Below are 23,585 nucleotides of genomic sequence, written 5' to 3'. Positions count from 1 at the left end.
AACTATATACAAAATCTGCTTCTTCACTCCTTTCGGATTCCTCTTTTCTTTCCTTCTTTGGCGATGCTTTCCTTTTATAACACTTTTTCTTCCCTTGTAGCTTCGCTCCAAATCTGAAAAGAATCGAAATATACCAAAACGCGTAAAAAAGAACAAAAAATAAAAATAAAAAGAAACCTAAAACAAATCTAAATACAAGTCCGCGTCGGCAGCGCCAAAAAACGATGTAGTTTTGCAAGTGGTAAATAAAGTTCGTTCAACTCGGACTTGTGTAGACTTGATTCTAGACTTAAATACTAATTCTAATAAATATATACAAAAATATGGTAGCAGTATCGGGAGAAACTGGGACTTAGGATTCCACCAAACTCACAACATAAGGTTCAAATATTAATTCTTTTAACAATTATAGATCAATAAAGACACGGACTCTTATTTTTGCCAAGGTAGATTCTCAAAACTTTAGTTGTAAATCCTAAGCATGGGACATCAAAACATCTAAGCAAGCATGACCCATCAAACGAGATGACAACTAATTAATCAAAATCATAATTCAATTTTAATTAGTGCAAAAGTCATATAAGAATTAAATATAATTACCCAAGTACGGTATTAGTGTTCCTCCGTCATCCCAGTGTTGGGGTTTAGCTCTTCATGGTGAAAACACGCTCAAAAAAATATCTCATGGCTCAAAAGGTGTTTTTATTGAAGGTATGTGAGAAAAGAATGAAAGTAGCTTAATCGTAACAGTTATAATTGTTACAGATCGAGTGTTACAAGGAATTGTTGCAAAATGAAATAATTGTTACTAATGGACTGTTACAGGATTTGAAATTTAAGACCCTAAGAAACGACTGTCCTTTACAGCCTTATGTTCTTCGTGTTCTTCAGCAGCAGCAGCAGAACTCGACTTCATGCAACTTCGATTTCTCGACTCTGTGGTGTTCTAAACTTCCCCAAACTGTTCGACTGCTCCAATAACTTCGTAACCTTCCCCGGGACTCGAACACACCTTTTATACTACTCAGAAACCTAAAAATGGTGATTAATTCTCTCTTTTTCTTTTCGTGCAAGCCACGACAATAATCTTCTCTACCGATTTCCTTAAGCGTTTCTAAGACTTCCAAATCATCCGCAACTCTTCCTTAGATAAAATATCACCTTAGGAAACAATATCACGCCTTTAGTCTCCCTGGAATTCCTAAAAACAAAGTTTCCGTGCAAAACTCAAATTCTGTTTCCTTTTTCTGGATTATCCAACCCAATATGATCGATTCCAGCGCACATACCAAGCATGTTATGCTCAATCACGTCCATCCCAACAAATTTCAGCGATTGAATCTCTCTAAAACACCTTCGAAATCCAACCCAAAGTTTGGTTCTTTGCTGGATATTTTTCCCGCCAAAATTTCATTCGAATTTGAGAAGAAAGTGACCTCCCCCTATCCTGTGCTGGTATCCCTTTAGCAGATGCCTGGAAATGGGTCACCCTTTAGTAATTAGGTTACCCCTTATCCAAATTGAGAGTCCGTATAGTAATTTTCTCACACGAGCGCAAAAACCACTTTTTTAGCCAATTTCGCTGCAAAAGCTTATTTCTCCAAAAATACCTACAGGGACATAAAAAGTCATAATAAATATAAAATCGAGCACTAATAATATATACAATTGAGATTATATAAGACACAAAAGTGTGCCTATCAAATACCCCCAAACATATTATTTGCTAGTCCTCGAGCAAATCAAATAGAAAATAAAATCCTAACTCACTGTCGCAGGCATTGTCGATTGCATTTAGCGTATGCAATAAGCCTTTAAACCCCTAGGTGGACCTAGTGGCCGAGTTATAGTCTCGGGAGGGCTTACCATAGGTATACCCACAAAACCTTTATACTCCATACCCTAGCTATCTAGGCAGAACCTTGGAAGGCACTAAAGAATCTCCTTGGTTGGCATACTTATTGACTACAGGAGGAAGTACCCTGATGCGAAATTCCAATTGTTGTACACGAGTTTGCACTCAAGCATACTAAAATTCATATATAAGTGATAGAGCTCTACTTAGATAGTCGCACTATGGACATCAATATCCGGAGTCAAAACTAATCACATGGATAGATCAAGAAGATGGATATAGAGAAAAACATAGATGGTTTTGATGTTTACTAAGTGAACGGCGTTTCCCATATCTGTCTGAAGGACTCCGCCAAAATGAACCTATCCTAATGGATTGAGATACTAGTCTGACTAATATCAACACAGTGGCATATACAAGGGAACCAGTGATTGATAATCCGAACTCTAGGTCAACACAACTGGCATATACAAGGGTACTAGTGGTCGACTTTATTGAATTTATTCCTTTTGGTCAAATGGTCTGGTCTCAAAATTTTTTTTCATCTCTTTTTTTTTCAACTTTTTTTTTTCATCTTTTTTTTTCCATGGTATCTCAATCACTCTAATTCACCCTAGCATTGGTAACAACTTGAATCGTGAGCCCTACCAAATCACTTAGAAACATATTTAAAAAGAAAAATAAAAACAGAAGTGAAAAGGACTCAACGAGATATGGTGAAACTATCATGTTATTCCTAACAACTGAGCTCTGCGCTTTTATGAATAAACTCTTTAGATGTTGCCATCTAATCAAATTGGTTCCTCAACTCCTACAACCAAAATGCTTCCATCCACTTAGATTAGTTAGTGCGATCCTTAATATGCATAAATTTCTAGGCTCTGGAGTTTATTAATGCAACTAAAAAGTTTCTCCCATACCCCAAAAAAAAATGAAAAAAAAAATAAAAAAAATCATTACGTTCTTTTTGTTCTATAATTAGTTTTTTTTTTTTTTAATAAGGCCGTAGGGAAGTAGAAATTTTTAAGTCAAGCAAGAAATCGAAGAGAAGAGTTAATTGTCAAGGTTCTATGAGGTTCGATAGTTTATCATCAACAGTTGAAGCCCGAAGAAGACGTTGTTTCTACTGAGCACTATGAGAGAGTCGAAGAAAGATACATTTGGTTGCTTTGTTAGTCCGCTTTCAATCTGGCACAAGATCTTTCTAGCACTGGTTTAGCTCATCACACGTAATTAGTCCAGATGTGTAGAAGATGTCCCTCTCATTTTTATCTCTCTCCTAATCTTATCCAGCTGTAAAGCAGCGGACGCATCTTACAATGTTTATCTAGCTGTGTAGCGGATATCTCTTTATCTAGCAGTGTTGCGGATGGGTCTCCCCTTTTCTTCAGTCAGCTTTAGAGCTGACACCTTTAACTTCTCTGGCATTCTAGTTACTTGGAGATAGGCTGAGAATTTGTATGTCCTCATATCTCTTTCGATGCTTGTGACCAATTAGAAGTCATGGTTTTGTGGGTACACCTCTGGTAAACCCTCCCGAGATTAACTCGGTTTTTTTTTTTTTTTTTTTGGTTTTGAAAAGTAGACTACATTCAGAGGTGAAAGTGGCACCTCTATATGGGACTTATAGATGTAACAAATGGAGTTTTCAACTATTTTATCACCATTCTTGGAGATGCTTCTTGCAATTTGGATTATCTAATGTAGTATTCTGTCCTTAATCAACTCAGCATTTTGAAACATTCATAGTTTAGTGTGACATTTTCAACAACAAAAGTCTGAAAGATTAAAACAACAAAAGTTCGAAAGATTAAAAACATCTCTATAACATTACACAAATGGTAGTGGAAGACTCACTTGACATCTGATAACGTTCAATGTGTTTGAGAATTGGTAAAATTGGTGTGGTACATCTGTAATGCCTGATCCAGAATTCCAAATTGGTTCTTGTGGTGTTATCGTTATTCTTAATGTTTCAGGTATCAATCGGGTTCTTCTCACTCATAACCTCTGTTGTGATTCACCAAATCATAAAAAGAATTGTTTTATGACTTCAAACAAAAGTTGGTTCAAATTTAAGAAACAAAGATTAGTGTAAGCTATCTTTCATTTATCTAACGTGTTAGCATATTTAGACTTTTGGACATGGAATTACCTTTTTTGGTTTGGCGTTTTCAAACTGTTTTATTGTGTATAGGTGGATAGAAATCATTGAAGGGGGTTCTGGAAAAAAATTTATATTTTCTTGAACACTTGGACACTAACGAGGGAAATTGAGAGGTTGCTTTTGTCAACTGGGTTAGTGTGTCCGAACATAAAATGAATGAGAATAACCGGGGACGATGGAATATATTCCAGGTATTGGTTCACTTCTTTTTGTTTGATTTCTGAACTGTTCATTGTGTAAATTTTGAAAGTATTAGGTGTGTTTTACTGTGTGCTACTATGTCAAATCAATGTCAAATCATTTTGCATAACAAATTGAATATGTCTAGAACGAGTTCAGGTGTCTTTAGGATTTTTGTCTAGAACAAATTTAGGTGTCTTTAGGTTGACAAGGAATAAGAAGGTATTCTTAGGCATGTGATAGTTCTTTCGTATAATTTCTTTCATTAATTATGTCGTAGAATAGAAGCAAAGTGGGTCATTTCAACGTCGTTTCCTGGGTTGTTTGAAAAGAGGACTTTTGGGTATTTAAAAACATATCCTTAAAAAAGGACTCTAAAATTGCTGAGTTTTTCAAAATTCAGATCCCATACTGAGCTTTTAATAGGGTTTCTCGGGATGGACACTTGATTTGGCTGTAGTTTGCATCAAGCTATTTAAGTTTGAGCAATGTTCATTCACCGTGGATCATTTACCTAGGTTGAACCTAAGTTGACGAAGTGCCAAATCTTCATTATTTTCTTTAGCGTCTTTTATTTGACTAAGCTTACCATATATAATCCTGTCCATGAAAAACTATGGAAAGTATAATAAATCCAGGATACCTCTATTACGATAGAGAAGATAACTAGCTGTCTTCATTTAAAAACTGACTGTGAAATTGTGTCATTTGGTACTTTATTTCCATATTTTAACTTGCTTCACTTGCTTTTAAAGAGGGACTTGGTATCTAAGAGTACACTAACTGGGCGATTGATATGCATGTCTTCCCTAAAACCTTCTTATTAAAATGATATTTTCATAAATGCTACATATGAAATGAAACTGTTGACAGAATTTTGCTGTACTGACACTCAGGGTACTGAGGCTCAAGTATGAAATGGAAATTGTTGACAGAATTTTTCTATACAGAGACCCAGGGGTACTGAGGCTCAAGTACGTGGTTGCTTCCTTATTGAGTTTTGTTTTGTATTGAAGAAATGATTTCTTTTCTTTAGATGAGCCATAAGAAATCTACCCTAGGCAACGTAAAGCTTCCCAAGTCATTTATAACATTCTTTTTCAGAAGATTAAAATAACAGATAGGTAACATACGGACCATATTCACAATTATATATATAATTCATTATAGTTTAGTTTTTATTCAAAGAATTCCTTTGTAAGATTCTCTATATCTATTTTCGCATTACGATAGTGGATGATCAATCATGTTCTGCTGATATTTGAAAACACGATCTGGTGCAGGACCTGTAAACCCTAGATTTTAATTTGGTGAAAAAATGACTTCCGTTTCAAAGTTGTGAATTTCTGAACTGACTTACTTGCTTTTAAGATATCTGTCGTATATTTTGTATCTTATGTTTCAGGGATTTCAGAGAGTAACCATAGGATTTAACATTCAGGTACATTGCAGACAAAGAAGATTGGTATGATTGCCAGAATTAATTGTAAGTCAATAACATATGGGTACATTGCTGGCAAAGCAGACTAGCTATCAACTAACATATGGGTACAATGCTGGAAATGTGAAAGTGTTCAAGTAGATATTGTTAAAGTTCATGAACAAATACAAGGTCTGCACTTTAAACTTTTTACATACATCCAGCATTATGAAGTCAAAAACACAAATACATACCCAACCCAAAGTTGATTCAGAAACCATGAGTGGAGCATAGTATCTTGGTGAACGACAGTTCCGCTTCGAAGGGACAACATCTGAGAATAGATCCACAAAGATGCATCTATACTTCCCAGCTGAGTTACCAATATCTGAAATGGTCTTCAATTGCCATCGCCACTCTGAAAAGCAATCGATTGCTAGGGGCACTATTAGAAAATGAGGCGAGTATTTTTTCTTATGGGGGTATTTTGTCCTATGGAACTTTCATGTAAGTGTGTCAAAGTTGTTATCAAACCATTATGGTGGATTCTGTAAAAGATGACAACGTTATAAAACTTGGATGACAATGCAAGGAAATATCATCTTTTACCAGATTTCATTAATCTTTGAGTACCTTGCTTATTTCCTAGCTTGCAACCACAGATTTGATTCCCAGTTTTTTCAACCCAACACATATCTCATAACATAGCAACTCATTGATTGGTGCCATTATGAACATATTATATCATAGTAAGATAGTAATACAATTTATGTGTTGTCTTTATTTTTTAGTCATTTCATTTCAGCATCATAAGTTTATTTTACGATATTTGCAGGAACATCCTACAACAAAAGAATTGAGTTGTCTATTATTGACCTAAAATGTATATATTCTTCTGGACAATCACTAATGCATTAAAAATATGTACATCATTTAAGAAAATGGAAAAACACCTATATTAATTAAGAATAGAAAATAAGGTATTTCACTAGGATAAGAATGAAATATGGGAATAAAAGCGCCAAAAGGTGACTGGGTAACTAAATTTCTTACTTATCTTTTAAAGTATTTGGATACATTAACTATTTTTAAAGTATTTGGATACATTAACTAAGAATGTAGTTTGTTTTAATGTATTACACGTAATCAAGCTTTTTATTTTCTCTTTCGATTAGAACAGAGTCTATTTTAATGTATGTAAACCGAAGGCTATGACGGGAGGTTGAGACGATACCTAGTCCAAAGTATAAAAAACTGTGGAAAACGGTCAGCCGGTCATGGCTCGGGAGTCGTGCATCACTATTCAACCCCCCTGTTAATTCTTCATTTTATTTCATTTTTGGTCTTCTCGAGTTAAACCCTAGTTTGATTTTCTGTTGCACTACCAGAAATTCGCAGCTGAAGGTACACCACAATGTCAAGTCTTCCTGAAGAGATGTACCTCGACATTCTTCTGAGGGTACCAGTGAAATCAACATTCGTCTGTAAGTGTGTTTGTAAATCTTGGTTTCAAATAATTTCTAATCCTATTTTTGTTAAATCCCATCTTAATCTTACCACACAAAGAAACAATCACAGTCTATTGATTCAGAGTACTATTTAAGATTTGATTCATTATCATCGTCAAATGATGCCGATGCTGCTGCTATTGTTAGACTTACTAAATTGTTGGGTTCATGTGATGGATTAGTATATGGATGGATTCATATTTTCTGTGGAACCCAGCCACAAGTGAGTATAAGGAATTACCCAAATCACCTGATAAATATTATATGTGCAAAGGTGGTAACTATGGTTTTGGTTATGATTATAAGACCGATGATTACAAGTTGGTCAATTTTGATATAAGGAAGGGGAGTACTTTAGTCGTAGTCTATTCTTTAGAATCAAACTCATGGAAAAGCTTTGTATCCATTCAGTATGATTTTCCTTATGTTGATATGGTTGGCGTGCCTTTCAATGGAGCACTTCATTGGTTCGGGAGTATAATAGGTAAACCAAACTCCACAGTGATAGTCACAATCGATTTTAGTGAAGAAAAATTTGAAGAACTGCAACTACCAATGACACTACCAACGGATCAACATTATATGAATATGGGAGTGTTGGAAGAGTGCCTTTGTGTACTTGCTAAATTAAAAGGGACGTTTGAAGTATGGGTAATGTCAGATTATGGAGTTCCAGAATCTTGAACTAAACATTTGAGAGGATAATGGGTTATCCCTATCTGGAGCTTATCGGGTCTTTTAGGAACGGTGAGATTCTGTTCAGGAACACAGACGATCTATTAATCTCATATAGCTCAATGTGTGGAACTGCTAGAAAAACAGAAATTGATTACCTACACAAGGGAGGAGCAGTGAAATATTTTGAAAGCTTAGTTTCTCTAAACTCAAATACTGTTGTAGAAAGAAAGAGAAAGAGAGATATCACTTATGTCTTGATGAAGACTAAGATGCTAAACATGTAAATGTGTTGGTCTTTCTTATTAGTACATATTTTGTGTAGTTCTTGAGTGAAGTATCTTTCATTTATGTTTTATTCCATGTGCTAGGCTCTTAAAAACATCATGTGATGGTAGTGAATTTTGCTTTGTTATCCTGCCTAAGTAGATGCAATATGTAGCTCTCTGTGTTTACTTACAATCATCGTGCACTCTGTATAGTGTTTAGTTTTACAAAGCAGTTCTCATTAATTAGACTTTCTTTATCTACTGCAAGTCTGGAACCATAGAAACAGAAGTTCCCCATCTCTTTTTACTGCAGAATACAATATAGGCCTCCTTAGTAAAACTATCTTCCGACTGTTTACATGTTTACTCTTGAATATAGACATTTTGCATATGACAGAAGACGTAATTTAGGTATGAATATTTATGTTGAATCAAGAAATTATCTGTCTGGCTACAGTTAATGTATTAGTCGATTGTATTCAAGTTAGTTGTGCACTTGAGTTTCATTATGGAATGAGAGACATTGGTTTGAATCAGAATGTTGTTACACTGCTTTGCAGTGCGGACAGTAATGAAAAAGTAATGTGGATTTACAACGATATGGTAAGAATTTCTTGTCACATGGGTGATCCTTACTTGGTCTGTCTCAAGTTAAGTTAGAAGACGGAAAATCTGAAAATTTCTGCTAAATGACTTTGAATTGCTGTTTTGTGCATGTAAAGCATTTTTGAAGAAATATTCATCTGTGTCTCATGTTTGCAGCTTTTAGTATTAAACAAAATAAGGGTGGATATGGTTTATCCGACATAAATCATACACAATGATGGACAACTCATAAGTTCTATGGTATTGCAGGAGGCTCAGAAAGTCTTCTTGGTATTGAGGCGATCAGATGAGACGAAGAACTGGATTGGAGAATGCACCAATCTCAGAGGCTAACAAATATGGTGATGTGTTCTCTCACTGAAATAGCTTCATAGATATGCTTTGGATATTACATTTATGTTTAGACAAGTTAATATCTTATCTTCTGGATATATTAAACATGAACGCAACATCATGTGAGATGTATTTTCATTCAGCTCTCTATATAAGTTGGTCTCTAGTAGTCTAGTGGTATGATTCTGAGTTAGAAACAGTTTCGATTCAGCAATACTAGTTAAATCTAGTCATTATGTTGCAGCCGTCATTTTGAGCTAATGCTATTTATGCCTTTACCGGGAAAAATGAAAAGAGAGAAAATTGTGTAGTTCTAATGAACTGTTTTTCTTTCCGTTTCTTGTTTTATTGTTCAATATTTTACAACTTCCTATTGAAAGTGAACCTTCTGTTTTGTTTCCTGTCTAGCATCTGCCACAATACACTGTCAGAGTTCCATTACGATTGTTATTTTGCTTTCATGATCTCCTTTTCCTTTTCTTGTTTTGCTTCTGTGCAATGTTAATAGTTCCCAACACGAGTTCCACCAAGTTTGATGCATGTTATGACTATAATTTTTCCCCACCGAGTTCTTTGATATTGTAAGTTACTGTTACCAAGCCAAAAAATATAGAGCTTGCCTTACTTCACAGGGCTATATGCTGTGGGAGTGGTTCTTTACTGTGTCTTTCTTATTTTAAATCAAGAGTTCTGTCTCTTGAAACTAGATCCTATTCAAGTAAGATTACATTTTCTTGGATGCGTTTAAGCATGTGCTGCAAGGGTAAGTGCTCTAAAATTGGGTGTACAAGATCCTTAAAGCGAGTTATGTTCTATTTCTATCATCTCTTTACCGTCCCTTCTATGCGTAATATTTTATGTAGACTGCAAATGGGAAATTCGGGGGAAATTTTTTTCCACCCTCCATGGTGCTTCTCTCACTAATCATGTTATAACTATAAGATCTTTCATATCTGAAAGGTCGATATTATTTTCAACACAAAGGACAATGATGGTTGATTGATGCTGTTTTGGGAGCTGAACTGAATTGCCATGGGCGTATGGGTGTTCTTGACTAAACGACCTGTTAGGTTCAGAGTCATGATGGCTAGTAGGAGTGCTATTGTAGATCCAGTCTCGTTTAATATCCAGAATTCTTCGAATGTCACCTAAGATATTGAGCCACTTTCTTTGTTCGGTCAAGTTGCATTGGGAAAAATTGTTCAAAGTGCTATTGTAACACAGTGTGGTTCAGCCCTAAAATAGGAAAAATTGTTCTGTTTTTTTTCTCTCCTAAACTTCGCAAACTAGAAACTATAACAGAAGAAGAAGAGGAATCTGTAGAGGCACGACATGGACAGGGAAAAAGTTGCAGTTGCAAAGAATAGAACTAGACTACCAAGTAAGTTGAGCTGTCTTTTTCTAGGATCTTCGTATCTATTTGTGATTATAAAACTCAAAACAACTTAACTTGTATTGCTGTTTCAAATGATCAAGAAGTCAGATAATGGATGTAAGCACAAGGCAGTAACATTTTGAGAACTTGGACCAAGCCCTAAGATTTGTCAATGCTGTAGCTTTTTAAGTTATCTAAGTTAATAGTTTTTACCTTTTTGTTTCTCTTATGTTTCAGTTCTCGATGTATTCACAGTTCGAAAGCGTACAACTAGACCACCTTCACCAAAAGCAATTGTTGAACCAACTTCAAGTGCTGCTGCTACTGGAAGAAGAAGTGCTGCTGCAACTTCAAGTGCACCAGCTAGTGGAAGAGGGTCTAGGAGTGGTGCTGCTGCTAGAGGAAGAGGGTATAGTGTTGCTGCTGCTGGAGGCCATGGTCCGCACTGCAACTACAACAACTGGTACAAGTGGTGGTTCCGCAACTACAGGAAGGGGTTGTGCTGCAACAATTTCACCCAACTTCAAAGTTTATGTTTTGAGAAATGAGGCAACAGTTGATGCCGCAGAAAAATGTATCGAAACTACAGATTTAATTCCGAGAGCTACTAGTTTATCACCCAACTCCTTCCTCCTTGATGCAGTTCAGCAGAAATTTCTTTAATCTAATTAGTCAGTATTTACCTGCAACTTGTCTACTGTTTTAAGCGGCTCACTGGAAGTGCTGATGTTGGCACGGGATCTCATTTACAGCTAGTGGAAAACCACAGCATTTCGCATAATCCACTCACAAAGTTGGGAAGTTCAGAACTACAACTGGTGAAATCATTTAGTAAGAAGACTACAAATCATCCCCACTCCGACTCCATCTACGCAGCTTTCCCTTTTTCTTATTCTTGTCAAACCGTATAATATGTTGCTAGCTTAGGCTTTTGATATTGTAGGGGCAATTGAACTGGGAGTGCACGAGGAAGCATTTTTGCTGGCAAAGAAAGAAGTTGGAATTTTCTTAAGTAACTTTTTTAGTTCGTCTTCTTTTGGGGTGGAGTCTATTTTATTAGTAGGAATTTCATTTCCAACTTAATGAAGCTACGTTTCATAAACTTGAAAGCCTTCTGGACGCGTACCCCTCAGGAACAAATTATGACATAGACTCTCCCTCAATGAGGAGATCTTAGGCGAGCGCCCTTCCAAAGTGCAATGGAAGTCACTAACCTAGACCATGATCCTTCGTGATCAGCCATAGACCCCGTCCAGGTAAGTATGGTTTCAAGTTGCATTTCAAGCTTATTTTATAACGTTGTTTTCGTTATTTTTTTTCTTGTCTGATAAATGTGGGACTAATATACCTTTCATTTACTTTACAACTCTAGTCTGTTGCTTTCATTGAGAGAGGTTGGGGCATGTAGGCCTATAACCTTGTTGCTTTCAATTTACTTCACATCTTCACTGTAACTACTTCCAGCTCTCTTCTTGATGCAGCTAAGTAGAAATTTCTTTAATCTAATTAGTCAGTACTTCTATTTCCTGCAACTTCTCAGCTGGTATAAGCGGCTCACTGGAAGTATTTATGAGATTCTTATTTACAAACCCGGTTTAACACAAATTTAATGCAAAATCCTTGTTAAGCACTTACCTATTCAGAAAAAAATGTAATACAGGTCGCAGGTCGCAGAGCCATCAGAGGACTTAGGCCCTCACCATTCGCAGGTCGCAGCTGCATCTAGTTTGTCGATGTACGCTAAGGGCAAAAAGCCTTGAAAGCAAATCATTTGGATTCGAAAATTGTTGGGCTCCTCTTAAAAAGAGAAAACCCTCCAAAAATAGGCGTATGCCGCTTATAAACGGCAAGTACACGGTATTCTTTAGTAAAAGGCGAAAGAATAGTTCGCTCTGTGCTCACCGCACGGCTGAGTGATTCATTTGCTAGAACGAAGTGCTAGTTATGTACAGAGCATTTTGAGTAGACTTGTGCTTCCTGATACGTGTGGGACTAACTCTCTTCACCGAGTTCTCCTTTTACTTTCTGTTGCTGTTTATGTTGTTCCACCTCGACTAGTCTGACAGTGAAACAAGCTATCGACAACAACATGAGATGTATCATAGTCGTAATCATCGACACCAGCATTACCAGTTTCAATCTCAATGCCTTTCAAAATAAAATCTACAGCTCACCAAATCAATAGAAGGACGATTCAAGTTGGGAAGTTTGAAACTAAAACTATTGAAATCATTTAGTAAGAAATATTGTAAATCATCCCACTCCAGCTCCATCTACACAGTTTTCCCTTTCAGACAAAGCTAAGAATACTGCCGTTCGTCAGTTAACCAAATCTGGGATTTGTTTGTAGAAAACACTTTTATTTATTTATTTTTTGTTCATCTAAATTTGGCCCAAAAAGAACCAAAAAAAGTGACCTCATAGATGTGCATCTGAATTTTGACCAAAAAAAAAATGAAATAAAAGTGAGCTCATATATGCACATTTTCTTCAGAGAGTCGGAGAAATTATGGGAACCCTTTCCACATTGTGCTGGTTAAGTCATTGCTCGATTGTTTCTTGGTTGCAGGAGATATTTAAATATATAAGTTTCTCTCTGAACAAACAATGTGGTCCTATAAATTTATATAAATACTGAATTAAGAAAGGGGGTCTTGTTTTTTTTTTTGTGTGCCAAGAAAGGGGGTCTCTGATAAAAGTATTTAGATTTTTACCAATCCACATGTTGCATTTATAAAACTGTATACAAGCAGTTAGGGATGTCAAATGGGACTCAGCAGGTTCTGCCATTAAGTTTTCAAGATCCCAAGTCTTGTTTTTTCTAATTTTTGATTCACAGAGGGATAATTAATAATGCTTGCTGGAGATGCCCTCGGTTTGTTCATAAAACTGACACATTGAGATGATGTTATCTCGAGAGTTTTTGCACAGATAAATAATCTTTCAGTTTATAGTATTGGTCTTGATATATTCCGGCAAAGAAGGGTAAGGGACATGGGTAGCTAGAATTCCGCATTGAGAGTCATGAGTACTGCTCGTAGCGACATCGGCTCTATAATATCCGTGGCAATATGTTTAAACTCAACGAAAGGAACAAGGTCATGAGGTGAGACTGTAAGCAACCGGTGATGGTGGTAATTCTTTGAACCAGAAGAACAAAGGTAACGAAAATAGTTAATGATGGCGAAGGCGAGTGCTTTCTGCCTGAGGCTATTGCTAGATCAAGTATCCAAAGCCTTGAAGTTCAGTTGAAAATCCATTAAATTTTCTGTTCCTTTAGCAAAGCACCAAAAACCTTGATATTGGTACTGAACATCATGTCCTAAACCAGAATATCCACTACCCTTCGGAAAATCAAGAATAGCTTCACAAACATCGCAACCGCTATTCGTATAAGAATGACCATGAATGAAAGATAAAGCTTTCTGCTTTGTTGAACTAGAATTGTTTTCATTCCAAAATCAGAAATTTATAGATTTGCTCTATTGATCCAGACCGTAGGATTATTTTGATTTAGGAGTCGTGTAGTGGTGAACACCCTACCTTCCGGTAAAGATTTCTTCTTTCTCAAGTTTCCGCAAGTCCCGGTTATATACAAGATTAGGGGTTTTGGTTTGAACTCATATTCACTTTCATCAAACTAAATATTGCAGAAAGATGGTCGTGCCGGAAAGCTTTGAAGTATTCATTGTTGTCTCGACAAGTATTTTTGTTGGTTTGTTTTTGCATCGCGAGTGGGATGAATGGAAGATGAAACGCAAAGTCGCCGAAGAGAAAAGAAACAAAAGCAAAGGTGATTTGCTTGAAAAGTTACTTGAAATATAATTACTTGAACTTTTGTCTGGAAATACACGCAGTGAATCTATCAACAAGTATTACAAGGACAAGGTTGAAGAGCCAAAAGAGGTGAAGCTAACCGAGGAGCAATGGAATACTATCAACCGAGATGTGGATGATTTGAAGAGAAAAGTTGGATGATTTGAAGAGAAAAGTAGCTAGATTTAATGAGTTAGCTTGATAAGTGTCTTGGGTTCTTAGTGCTCTTAATTAGTTCAATAGGTTATTGATTCTTTGATTATGTTTGATTTTTTTTAATTTAGTTTTAACTTATTTCAGTGTAATCTATAAGTTAATCTCAATTTCTTACGTTTGATTTCCAAAATTTTGACAACATTAATTGTCAGTAGTCAATCTAGCATCCATGTATACTTTTTAGTCCCTCTTCTTTGATTTTATCACAAAACTTCTGATTTTTAGTTTTGATCGCCATTGGGACAAATTTCTATTTAACTTTATGGGTCGAATGAATTTATGATGACAATTATTAATAAATACTTCACTATTATTAATTGTGTAAAAAAAATAAAACAACCAGCTAAATTGAGATAGACCAAAGCATATTTAGGGCTGAACAGAAACCGATAACCGTAACCGCACCGATAACCGAACCGTAACCGCACTGAACCGATAATCCAACGGTCGGTGACGGTTTTCATTTTAATAACCGTTAGATCTACGGTTCGGTGTACGGTTTTACCCATAACCGCAAGATAACCGCACCGAAAAACCGGTTAATAGGGACCGTCGATTAGTTTTTATCTTGATTAATCCTAGCCGTCTAGATTAAAGCCTACATCATATATATATATTTCGGAACCCTAATTTTTTCAGAAGTTTTCATCTCGTTCTCTTCTTCTCGGCTCTCGCTGGTCTGAAACCCCAGTCGCCTCCACCACCAGTAGAACCACCACTTTGATCTTTTAAACCACCTCCATCAAGAGCAGCACCACCTCCTTGGCTCTATCTAGTAAGTAAATAGATCCCCTGTTCTATTTCTCATTCTCGTTTCGATTGATTTGTTTGTTTTTCAATTTCACCAACAGACACAGAAAGAAAAGATAACTGCAACAATATGAATTGGAATTAAGATTCCGTGATTCTTAGTATTTAAGTCTCCGATGGTTCTTCTTTTGTTTTCATCTAAAACAATTTCTTTCAATCTTATTTATTTATTTTTGTAATTCTTTTTCTTCCTTTAATCAGCATATGATCTGAGGCTGAGATGATGAACAATATGTTGGTCCGTGTTTCTGAACAAACTATGTCGATAAACCATAACCACTTATGATCTCCCTCAGATCTGTAAATTAAGCTTAGTTTTAGTAGATTTACGTCTGATAAAATTAAGCTTAGTTTTAGTAGGTTTACATCTGATAATGAAATTGATTTTTATTTTTATTTGATACAAAACTTAGATTGGAATTCAATTGTTATTTTAATTTTCAGTATTTTTTAATTTTATTTCTTATATCTGTTGTGATTGAATGCAAGTAAAAGACTAAAGCAACAGCTGTGCAGTTGGAATTTGAGAAAGACCATGGATCTGTAATTTTATTGGATTTAGGAATATGTTTTTAGGATGAACCCAACCTTGATACCAATGGGTGCAGCTTCAATTAGAAATTGATTCACATTATGGTAATCAAGTTAGTTTCATTATCAAGTTCAGAACTAACTTGATTGTTTTAAGAAATATGAATGCTTGTATTAAGAAGTAAGAACTAACTTGTTTACCTTTGGTTGTTTGGCAGGGTAATGATTGGATCAAGTTCAGTTTCATTATCAAGCTGCAAGATGGCAAGTGCATCTCCCTCTCCATCCCCTGCAGCTGGGTCTACTGATGTGACACTGTCAATAACACCTCAAGTTGATACTACAAATCAAGAAACACAAGCTATAGAGCAGGCTACACAGGACCCTGCACCTGAGGTTGTACCGAAGAAGAAGGGGAAAACTAGATCAAAAGTTTGGAATGACTTTGTAAGGCTCAGTGAAGAACAAGCTCAGTGTAAGCATTGTAAGAAGAAATTGCAAGCACATAGCAGAGGAAATGGCACTTCCAGCATGAAGACACATTTAGGCACATGCCCTCAGAATCCCAACAAGAAGCAGAAGGGTCAGAAGAATTTGATGTTTCCACCTCCAAGACCAGGACAGTCATCACAACTGGTTGCTGTAAGTTATGACAAGGATATGTGTAGAAGAAGATTGGCTGAGTTTGTCATCATAGATGAACTTCCATTTAGAATTGTAGAAGGAGAAGGGTTTAGAAGATACAGTGAACAGTTGGAGCCTAGATTCAAGGTGCCAAGCAGGATGACAATTTACAGAGATCTTTTAATCATCTACAAAGATGAGAAAGAGAAGTTGAAGAAATACTTCAAGGAAAGTAAACAAAGAGTCTCTCTCACAACTGATACATGGACTTCTCCAAACAACTTCAATTATATGTGTGTGACAGTGCACTTCATTGATATCCATTGGAAGCTTCAAAAGAGGATCATTCTGTTTTGCTTGATCAAGGGTCATACTGGAGTGGATATTGGGAAAATGCTTGAGAAATGTTTGCTGGATTGGGGGCTAGAAGATCTTTTTGGTGTGACTTTGGACAATGTCAGTGCAAATAGTGTGACAATTGAGTATCTTCAAACAAGTGTCATCAATTGGACCGGAGCAAAAGTGAGATCTCAGTACATGCAGGTATAATTACTTTTCTTGGCTCTATTCATTATGACACTTGAAACTGATTCAATATGAAAAAAAATTCTTTAGGTTGATAGCATATAATCTTGCATAGCCATGAGTTCTTTATAATGTACTTGTTTCTTTGTGCTTGTTGTATATCTTTGTGCTTGCAACTGATTCTTTCATTCTGTTATTGTTTGATGAACTAGCTAGAAAATAATTCTTTGATGAACTGTCTGTGCTTTTATTGTTTCATTCCTGCCAGGTAAGGTGTGCTGCGCATGTTCTTGCGCTTGTTGTCAAAGATGCTGTGCTGTTGTATCACAAGTCCATTGGAAGGATCAGATCAGTTATCAAGTTTGTTACCGCCTCTCCCTCTAGGTTGGCCAAATTCAAGGAATGTGCTGCTCTCGAGAAGATTGATTGTAATAAGATGGTTTTCCTAGATGTGAAGACCAGGTGGAATGCTACGTATCTGATGCTTGATGCTGTCATTCCTTATGAAAAAGTCTTTAAGAGGTTAGAAAGAGAAGATAGGAGCTTTCGAGATAAGTATATTTTCAAAGAGTCTGAATGTGAAGCTTTGCCTAATACTGATGTTGATATTGTTGTAATTGATAATGAAGAATATTATCATAGTTCATCTAGTGAATCTGAATGTGAAGTAGATGTGTCTAAAAAGAATAATACTAAGAAAAAGAACAAACCTCATCGTCATCATGCTCCATATGCTGCAGACTGGTCATATGCTAGGTGTCTTGTTAAGTGTTTGAAAATCTTCTTTGATGTTACTGTTAGGTTCTCAGCTTCAGTTCAGGTTACTTCACATGAATTTCTTTGGCAGTTGGCATTGATACATGAACAGTTGGTTCGTCTTAGAGCTATAGGAAACCGAGATCCTCATATTTCTAAGATGGCATAAATGATGTTTAAAAAGTACAACGCATATTGGGGGGATTATGAAGATATGAACTCTGTGATGTATTTTGCTAAGTTGCTTGATCCTCGAGAGAAAGAATCTGGTTTGAAATTTGATCTTGAATGTTTGTATGAGCAAGATGATTTTAGGGTTACGACTGTTTTGAAATATGTGAAACAAGATATGGGAAAACTTTATGATGAGTACAACAACATGTATTCAAATGCCAATGCAGAGGAAGGTGACATCATTACTTACTGTTGATCATCATTAGTTCATTACTAATATTGCTTATTTTTTTTTATCATCATTACTTACTATTGATTGTTCTCATGTCTTAGGTACTGGCTCAACATCTGCTGCTGGTGTTGATGACATGGTTGTTTGTGTGCAAGAAGAGAACATTGAGGATATGCTTGAGTCGAGGAAGAAAAGGCGAAGAATGAATGTTCACAATACTCATCCAAAGTCAGAGCTTTAAAGGTATTTGCTTGATGAGTGTGAAGCATCTACCAAGGAGTTTGATATTCTAGCATGGTGGCAGGATAATAGTACCAAGTATAAGGTATTTGCTTAATCAACTCTTTTAATAAATTTCTTAAACTAGCATGGTGGCAGGCTAATAGTACCACGATCTTGGTGATGCTTCATTTTCTTAAACTCTTTTAATAAATTTCTCCATTTTTCAGTACACATACTTGGTGATCTCAAATTTATTAATAATCTTGTTTCTTCAGAAACCCATGTTTCTGCTCTTTTCTTTGGAGGTATCATTTCATGATCAGACCCACTACTGTCAGCTAAAACCATTTGCTGTTGTGGTTGTTTAAGGTACTATCACTAATGGCAAAGGATATTTTTGCAATACCAGTGTCCTCCGTTGCTTCGGAATCTGCATTCAGTACTGGAAAACGCATTCTTACTCCATGGAGAAGCTCGCTATCTGCCAGGACAGTTGAAGCACTTCTCTGTACGCAAAGCTGGTTGCAGAAACCTATCTCTCTTGATTTCCTATGTGACTACGTACCTGATGACAATTCCAATATTGAAGATGGTAATGGAATCCCTTCTCTTTTGACCTGAAATTTGAATGAGTGTATCTTCTTTTATCTGTTAGTTTCTCACCTGCTGTAACAACAACAGCAGCAATCATAATTCATATTCAGCCAAGTGTTTGTATTCTTCTTTGCATTCTTGTTGTTTTTCTTCTTATCTGTTAGTTTCTCTTATCTTATTTCTTCTTGTTTTTCTTGTTGCAGAAATTTTGGGGAAGGATGAAGATTAAGGAGATTGGCTTGAGAGATGGATGGACTGCAGTCTTTTAGCTTTGGTTAACTTGAGAAATGAAGATCAAATGGATGACTGCAGTCTTTTTATGTTATTGGCAACATCGTTTTCTTTTAACTTTCGTTTCATCAGACTTTGGTTATCTTTTAGAATTAAGACTTTGGCTAACTTGTTTGTGAACTTCAACTTTGGTTATCTGTAGACTAAACTTGTTTGTGAACTTCAACTTTGGTTATCTGTAGACTAAAGAGTAAACCTATACAGGTGCATGGTATAGGTGAAAACCGAACCGTAACCGAATAGTATCGGTGCGGTTAAAAACCGAACCAAATACTGAACAATTCGGCTACGGTTTCAATTGTGATAACCGCACCGAACACGGTTAGTTGAACGGTTTTACCTATAACCGCACCGAACCGAACCGTGTGCAGCACTAAGCATATTTGCTTCAGTTGACAGAAACACTAAAAAATCATGAGTTTTGTAGGTTAAAAGAGTAGATGGAACCTAAACCAACCGAACTCAAAATTGAGGATAACCGAACAGTCTCATATGAAACAAAAGAAAATTCAGTGTCAGTCCATTGTGTCACGTAGGCAAACTTCGAAATTCAGGCATAAGTCAGGACTTGTTAATCAGACCTGCAGTACGGGGAAGTACTGCAGGTTTTATGCAACGAAAATATGAAATTATTACATAAAAGGCTATAATCAGAATTGGGTACAAGGCAAAGATATGGAACAACAATTGTTGGCATAGAAACAAAGAAGAGGAAGAAACAGAGGGAGAAAGATACGGCCACTCATAATTTTTGCCATTATATGGGTGATCTGGAAAGAAAGAAATCAAAGGGTGATGGCAAGAAAAAGGGGATGAGATGCATCAGTGGTCATTGATGAGATCAAAAGCACAATCTTCTTATGGACTTCAACCTCAAATTGGTTTAGATTTATACAATTCTGTCAACTTATTACCCACTGGAAGGTTATCCTAAAAGGAAAAGTGTAACCGAATATAAACGGTATCAAGGTACTTTAATCTTTGTAATACTCTTTTATATTTATCAATAAAACATCATAACATTTTCCGTGCAAAAAAAAATCGGACCTGCAGTTCATCGATACTTAGGCCCGGTGGAATTAGTTGGCTAGTGTGTTTGGTTCACTTTAGAAGCAAAAAATTCTAGTCAATCTCTAAGGAGAGCATCACCATTTGTCTATAATTATGGGATATGGCCGAGTATGCAAATTATGGTTGTTAGGCCTCTTTGTTAGTATGCCTACCAATACCCTTTTTACAGCTTTCAAATTTTTTTCTTTGCTGTTCAAGGTTTTAATTCTCATAGCTTTCAATTTCCTTTCTTTGTTGTTCAAGGTTTTAATTTTCATTTCCTATCTGTTCGACAGGATAAGCTATTGGTTTGTAGAATTGGAAGGGGCCGCGCGGACGCGTACCCCTCAGGAACAAACTATGACGTAGACTCTCCCTCAATGGGGAGATCTTAGGGAAGCGCCCTTCCAAAGTGCAATGGAAGTCACTAACCTAGGCCATGATCCTTCATGATCAACCATAGACCCCGTCCTGGTAAGTATGCTTTCAAGTCACATTTCAAGTGAGATTACTATATCTATGATTTATTATGAGGGCTATTATTAGGGCATCACACTCCAATAGAGGGGCTTCATTTGGATTCTTAATGTCCAAAGAAATGGTTATGGGATATCCTAACACATATACAAAATGTCTAGATTACTCTTTAACTAAAATAAAAACTTAAAAACCATAGGTTATTTCACGTCCATGTTTGTAATACTCTTTTATATTCATCAATAAAACATCATAACATTTGCCGTGCAAAAAAAAATCGGACCTGCAGTTCATCGATACTTAGGCCCGGTGGGATTAGTTGGCTAGTGTGTTTGGTTCACTTTAGAAGCAAGAAATTCTAGTCAATCTCTAAGGCGAGCATCACCATTTGTCTATAATTATGGGATATGGCTGAGTATATGCAAACTATGGTTGTTAGGCCTCTTTGATAGTATGCCTACCAGTACCCTTTTCACAGCTTTCGATTTCCTTTCTTTGCTGTTCAAGGTTTTAATTTTCATAGCTTTCAATTTCCTTTCTTTGCTGTTCAAGGTTTTAATTCTCATTTCCTACGTGTTCAACAGGGAAAAATCATTGGTTTGTAGAACACAAAATTGGTTAGAAAGACCAAAATCAACAATTCCTATGTGAAAAAGACATGTAAATTTTGATACTGTTTAAATGGAAAAAAATGTAAAAATAGCCAGGATGTAAACAGTTTCATCCTACCCATTTTGAAATACTTTTTCTTATTTTTAATTTACATCAGGATGCATCCAGTTTCATCCTCGTTCTTTTTTAAATTTAAGCCAGTTCTTTTTTAAGTTTAAGCCAAGATGAATCCAGTTTCATTCTTGCTATTTTTTGGTGTCCATTTCAACCATACTAATTTTTACTCAGGAACAAATTATGACGTAGACTCTTCCTCAATTGGCAGGGGCCGCGAACGTGTAACCCCTCGGGAACAAATTATGACGTAGAATCTCCCTCAATGGGGAGATCTTAGGCAAGCGCCCTTTCAAAGTGCAATGGAAGTCACTAACCTAGGCCATGATCCTTCGTGATCAACCGTAGACCACGTCAAGGTAAGTATGATTTAAAGTTGCATTTCAAGGTTTTCTTATATGGTTGTTTTTATTATCTTTTTTCTTGTCTAACCAATGTGGGATTACTATACCTATCATTTATTTTACAATTCTAGTCTGTAGCTTTCATTGGGAGAGGTTGGGTCATGTAGGCCTATAATCTTGTTGCCAGAACTGATGTTATATTAAGGGATCACATTGAACAGATCCTGGGTGGTGTTGGAGCGGGCATGACAAGTTTGTTCTTGGTCCTTGGAGCAAAAACCAAGTTACTGCAGCCTTGTACCATGAGATGTTATCGATGAATTTCACCGAAATCTTCTAAAAGTTGTTGATGTTTTGAATAATTGAGGCATCGTAATAGCACAGAGTGCTGGTTAGTGTGTTGGATGTGCATATGCAAGTCATGTGATATCCTGTGTTGTGACATTGAGTGTATTGTAATCGTGCAAACATCACGTGTGAGAGGCAGTAGTCAGTGTTTGGTTTGCAACAGAACTGTTGAGCTATATAAACTCACGGGGGGTTATTCCACGAGTGAGTTTGGGGGAGTTTAATGTATTTTGAATCTTGGGGATTTTGAGGGAGTGTAAGAGAGTGTGGGGAGTTTGAGAGAGTTTGGTGTTTTGAGTGTGGGGAGTTTGAGAGACTCTCCAGAAATCTCTACTTTTTTGATAGATTTGGAGTGAGGAAAAAATACACTTTAAACTCCCTAGAACTCCCCAGAACTCCCCCAAAAACACCAACTCCCTAGCATTCTAATTTTAACGACTAACAGGGAGTTTGAGAGTTTCTTTCAAACTCCCCCACGACTAACAGGGTTTTCTAGGGAGTTCGGGAGACTCTTCTAAACTCTCCCACGACTAACAGAGATTTCGAGAGACTCCTTTGAACTCCCCCACGACTAACAGGAAAAAACCAAACTACACCCAACTCCCCCAACTCCCTTGAGGACTAACACCCTATCAGACTCACCATTGTAAAGATAATCTTTCTTTATATCAATAATATTGATCAAATCGTCTCAGTAGAAATGTAGATTCACAAATCTAACATGGTATCAGTCCTGAGAATTTCAATTCTCAGGGGTATCGATCCTTTCCGCTGCTAAATCTTAAATTCTTTACCAATTTCTTCTGCTACTGCTGTTCTTCATCATCTTCGGTTAGGGTTTATGAAAGATTGATTTCAAGATTCAAGGATTTTGTAAGAAGAGTTGCTACTGGTGATTTTTTAGTCCGAATTAGGGTTTGATCCTGATGCTTTACTGCTACGTCTTCAAACAGAATCAAGCATAATTCTCAGATTTGAAATTCGGTTTAAATCACTTGAGCTCTTGGGAATTTAGGTTTGCAATTTCGTTTTCGTTGAAACTTGATTCTTCTACCTCAACTGCTTAAATTGAATCAATGTTGGTAATCTCGAATCTCATCTTTTGCTTACTTCAGATTTGATTATATGTGTCCGATTTCTACATCACTATCTCAACAACATTCAATTTTGTCTTCAGATTCTGTTTTCATCATAATTAGATTTAAATTTGATCTAATTCTTTTATCAAATCCTACTAGTATTGATTCCTGGATCTATTCGATCTGGGCATGCCTATTTCTACTACAAAAGTTAGTTAGGAAGAAGCTTAATTTTGTTCCATTGGATAGTGGAGAAGAATTCTTCTTAAATTTAGTAGAATATTGGGGTACGTGTGTGTGTTGATTGTTTGCTGCCCTACTGTGTGCTTAATCTTGCTTCGGTTAGCTCCTAATCTCAATGTTACTTTGATACAGTCCTCAC

The 23,585-nt window shown here is 36.3% G+C and overlaps 1 protein-coding gene, 4 non-coding genes and 1 pseudogene across 10 annotated transcripts; 2 read left to right on the top strand and 4 right to left on the bottom strand.

Moving 5' to 3' along the window:
* Window positions 1-6,842: 6,842 nt before the first annotated feature.
* Window positions 6,843-11,404, top strand: LOC113356053. Of its 6 annotated transcripts, none has more exons than XR_003362785.1 (3): window positions 6,843-7,106; window positions 8,930-10,394; window positions 10,626-11,404. XR_003362785.1 is itself a non-coding variant. In XM_026599065.1 (3 exons), the coding sequence occupies exons 2-3, from the start codon at window positions 8,967-8,969 to the stop codon at window positions 10,934-10,936; spliced, it is 366 nt and encodes a 121-aa protein (XP_026454850.1). In that variant the 5' UTR covers window positions 6,843-7,106; window positions 8,930-8,966; the 3' UTR covers window positions 10,937-11,404. The 6 variants fall into 6 exon arrangements, 2 of the variants coding, with proteins under 2 accessions (XP_026454850.1, XP_026454851.1); XR_003362784.1 differs by having other exon boundaries at window positions 6,843-7,877; XR_003362786.1 differs by having other exon boundaries at window positions 6,843-8,088; window positions 10,644-11,404.
* A 98-nt stretch (window positions 11,405-11,502) lies between these two features.
* LOC113362556 lies at window positions 11,503-11,652 on the bottom strand (annotated as a pseudogene).
* Window positions 11,653-12,179: 527 nt separating this feature from the next.
* Window positions 12,180-12,300, bottom strand: LOC113362316. Its single transcript, XR_003365691.1, has one exon. It is a non-coding gene; the product is annotated as a U5 spliceosomal RNA (small nuclear RNA).
* Window positions 12,301-15,269: 2,969 nt separating this feature from the next.
* LOC113362476 lies at window positions 15,270-15,352 on the top strand. Its single transcript, XR_003365730.1, has one exon. It is a non-coding gene; the product is annotated as a small nucleolar RNA Z199 (small nucleolar RNA).
* A 5,198-nt stretch (window positions 15,353-20,550) lies between these two features.
* On the bottom strand, window positions 20,551-20,711 carry LOC113362548. Its single transcript, XR_003365793.1, has one exon. It is a non-coding gene; the product is annotated as a U1 spliceosomal RNA (small nuclear RNA).
* Window positions 20,712-21,640: 929 nt separating this feature from the next.
* Window positions 21,641-21,799, bottom strand: LOC113362555. The gene has a single exon (XR_003365800.1). It is a non-coding gene; the product is annotated as a U1 spliceosomal RNA (small nuclear RNA).
* Window positions 21,800-23,585: the final 1,786 nt, after the last annotated feature.

Source organism: Papaver somniferum, chromosome 3 (assembly GCF_003573695.1).
Source record: "Papaver somniferum cultivar HN1 chromosome 3, ASM357369v1, whole genome shotgun sequence".
Lineage (NCBI taxonomy): Eukaryota > Viridiplantae > Streptophyta > Magnoliopsida > Ranunculales > Papaveraceae > Papaver > Papaver somniferum.
This window is presented reverse-complemented; position numbering and strand designations above follow the sequence as displayed.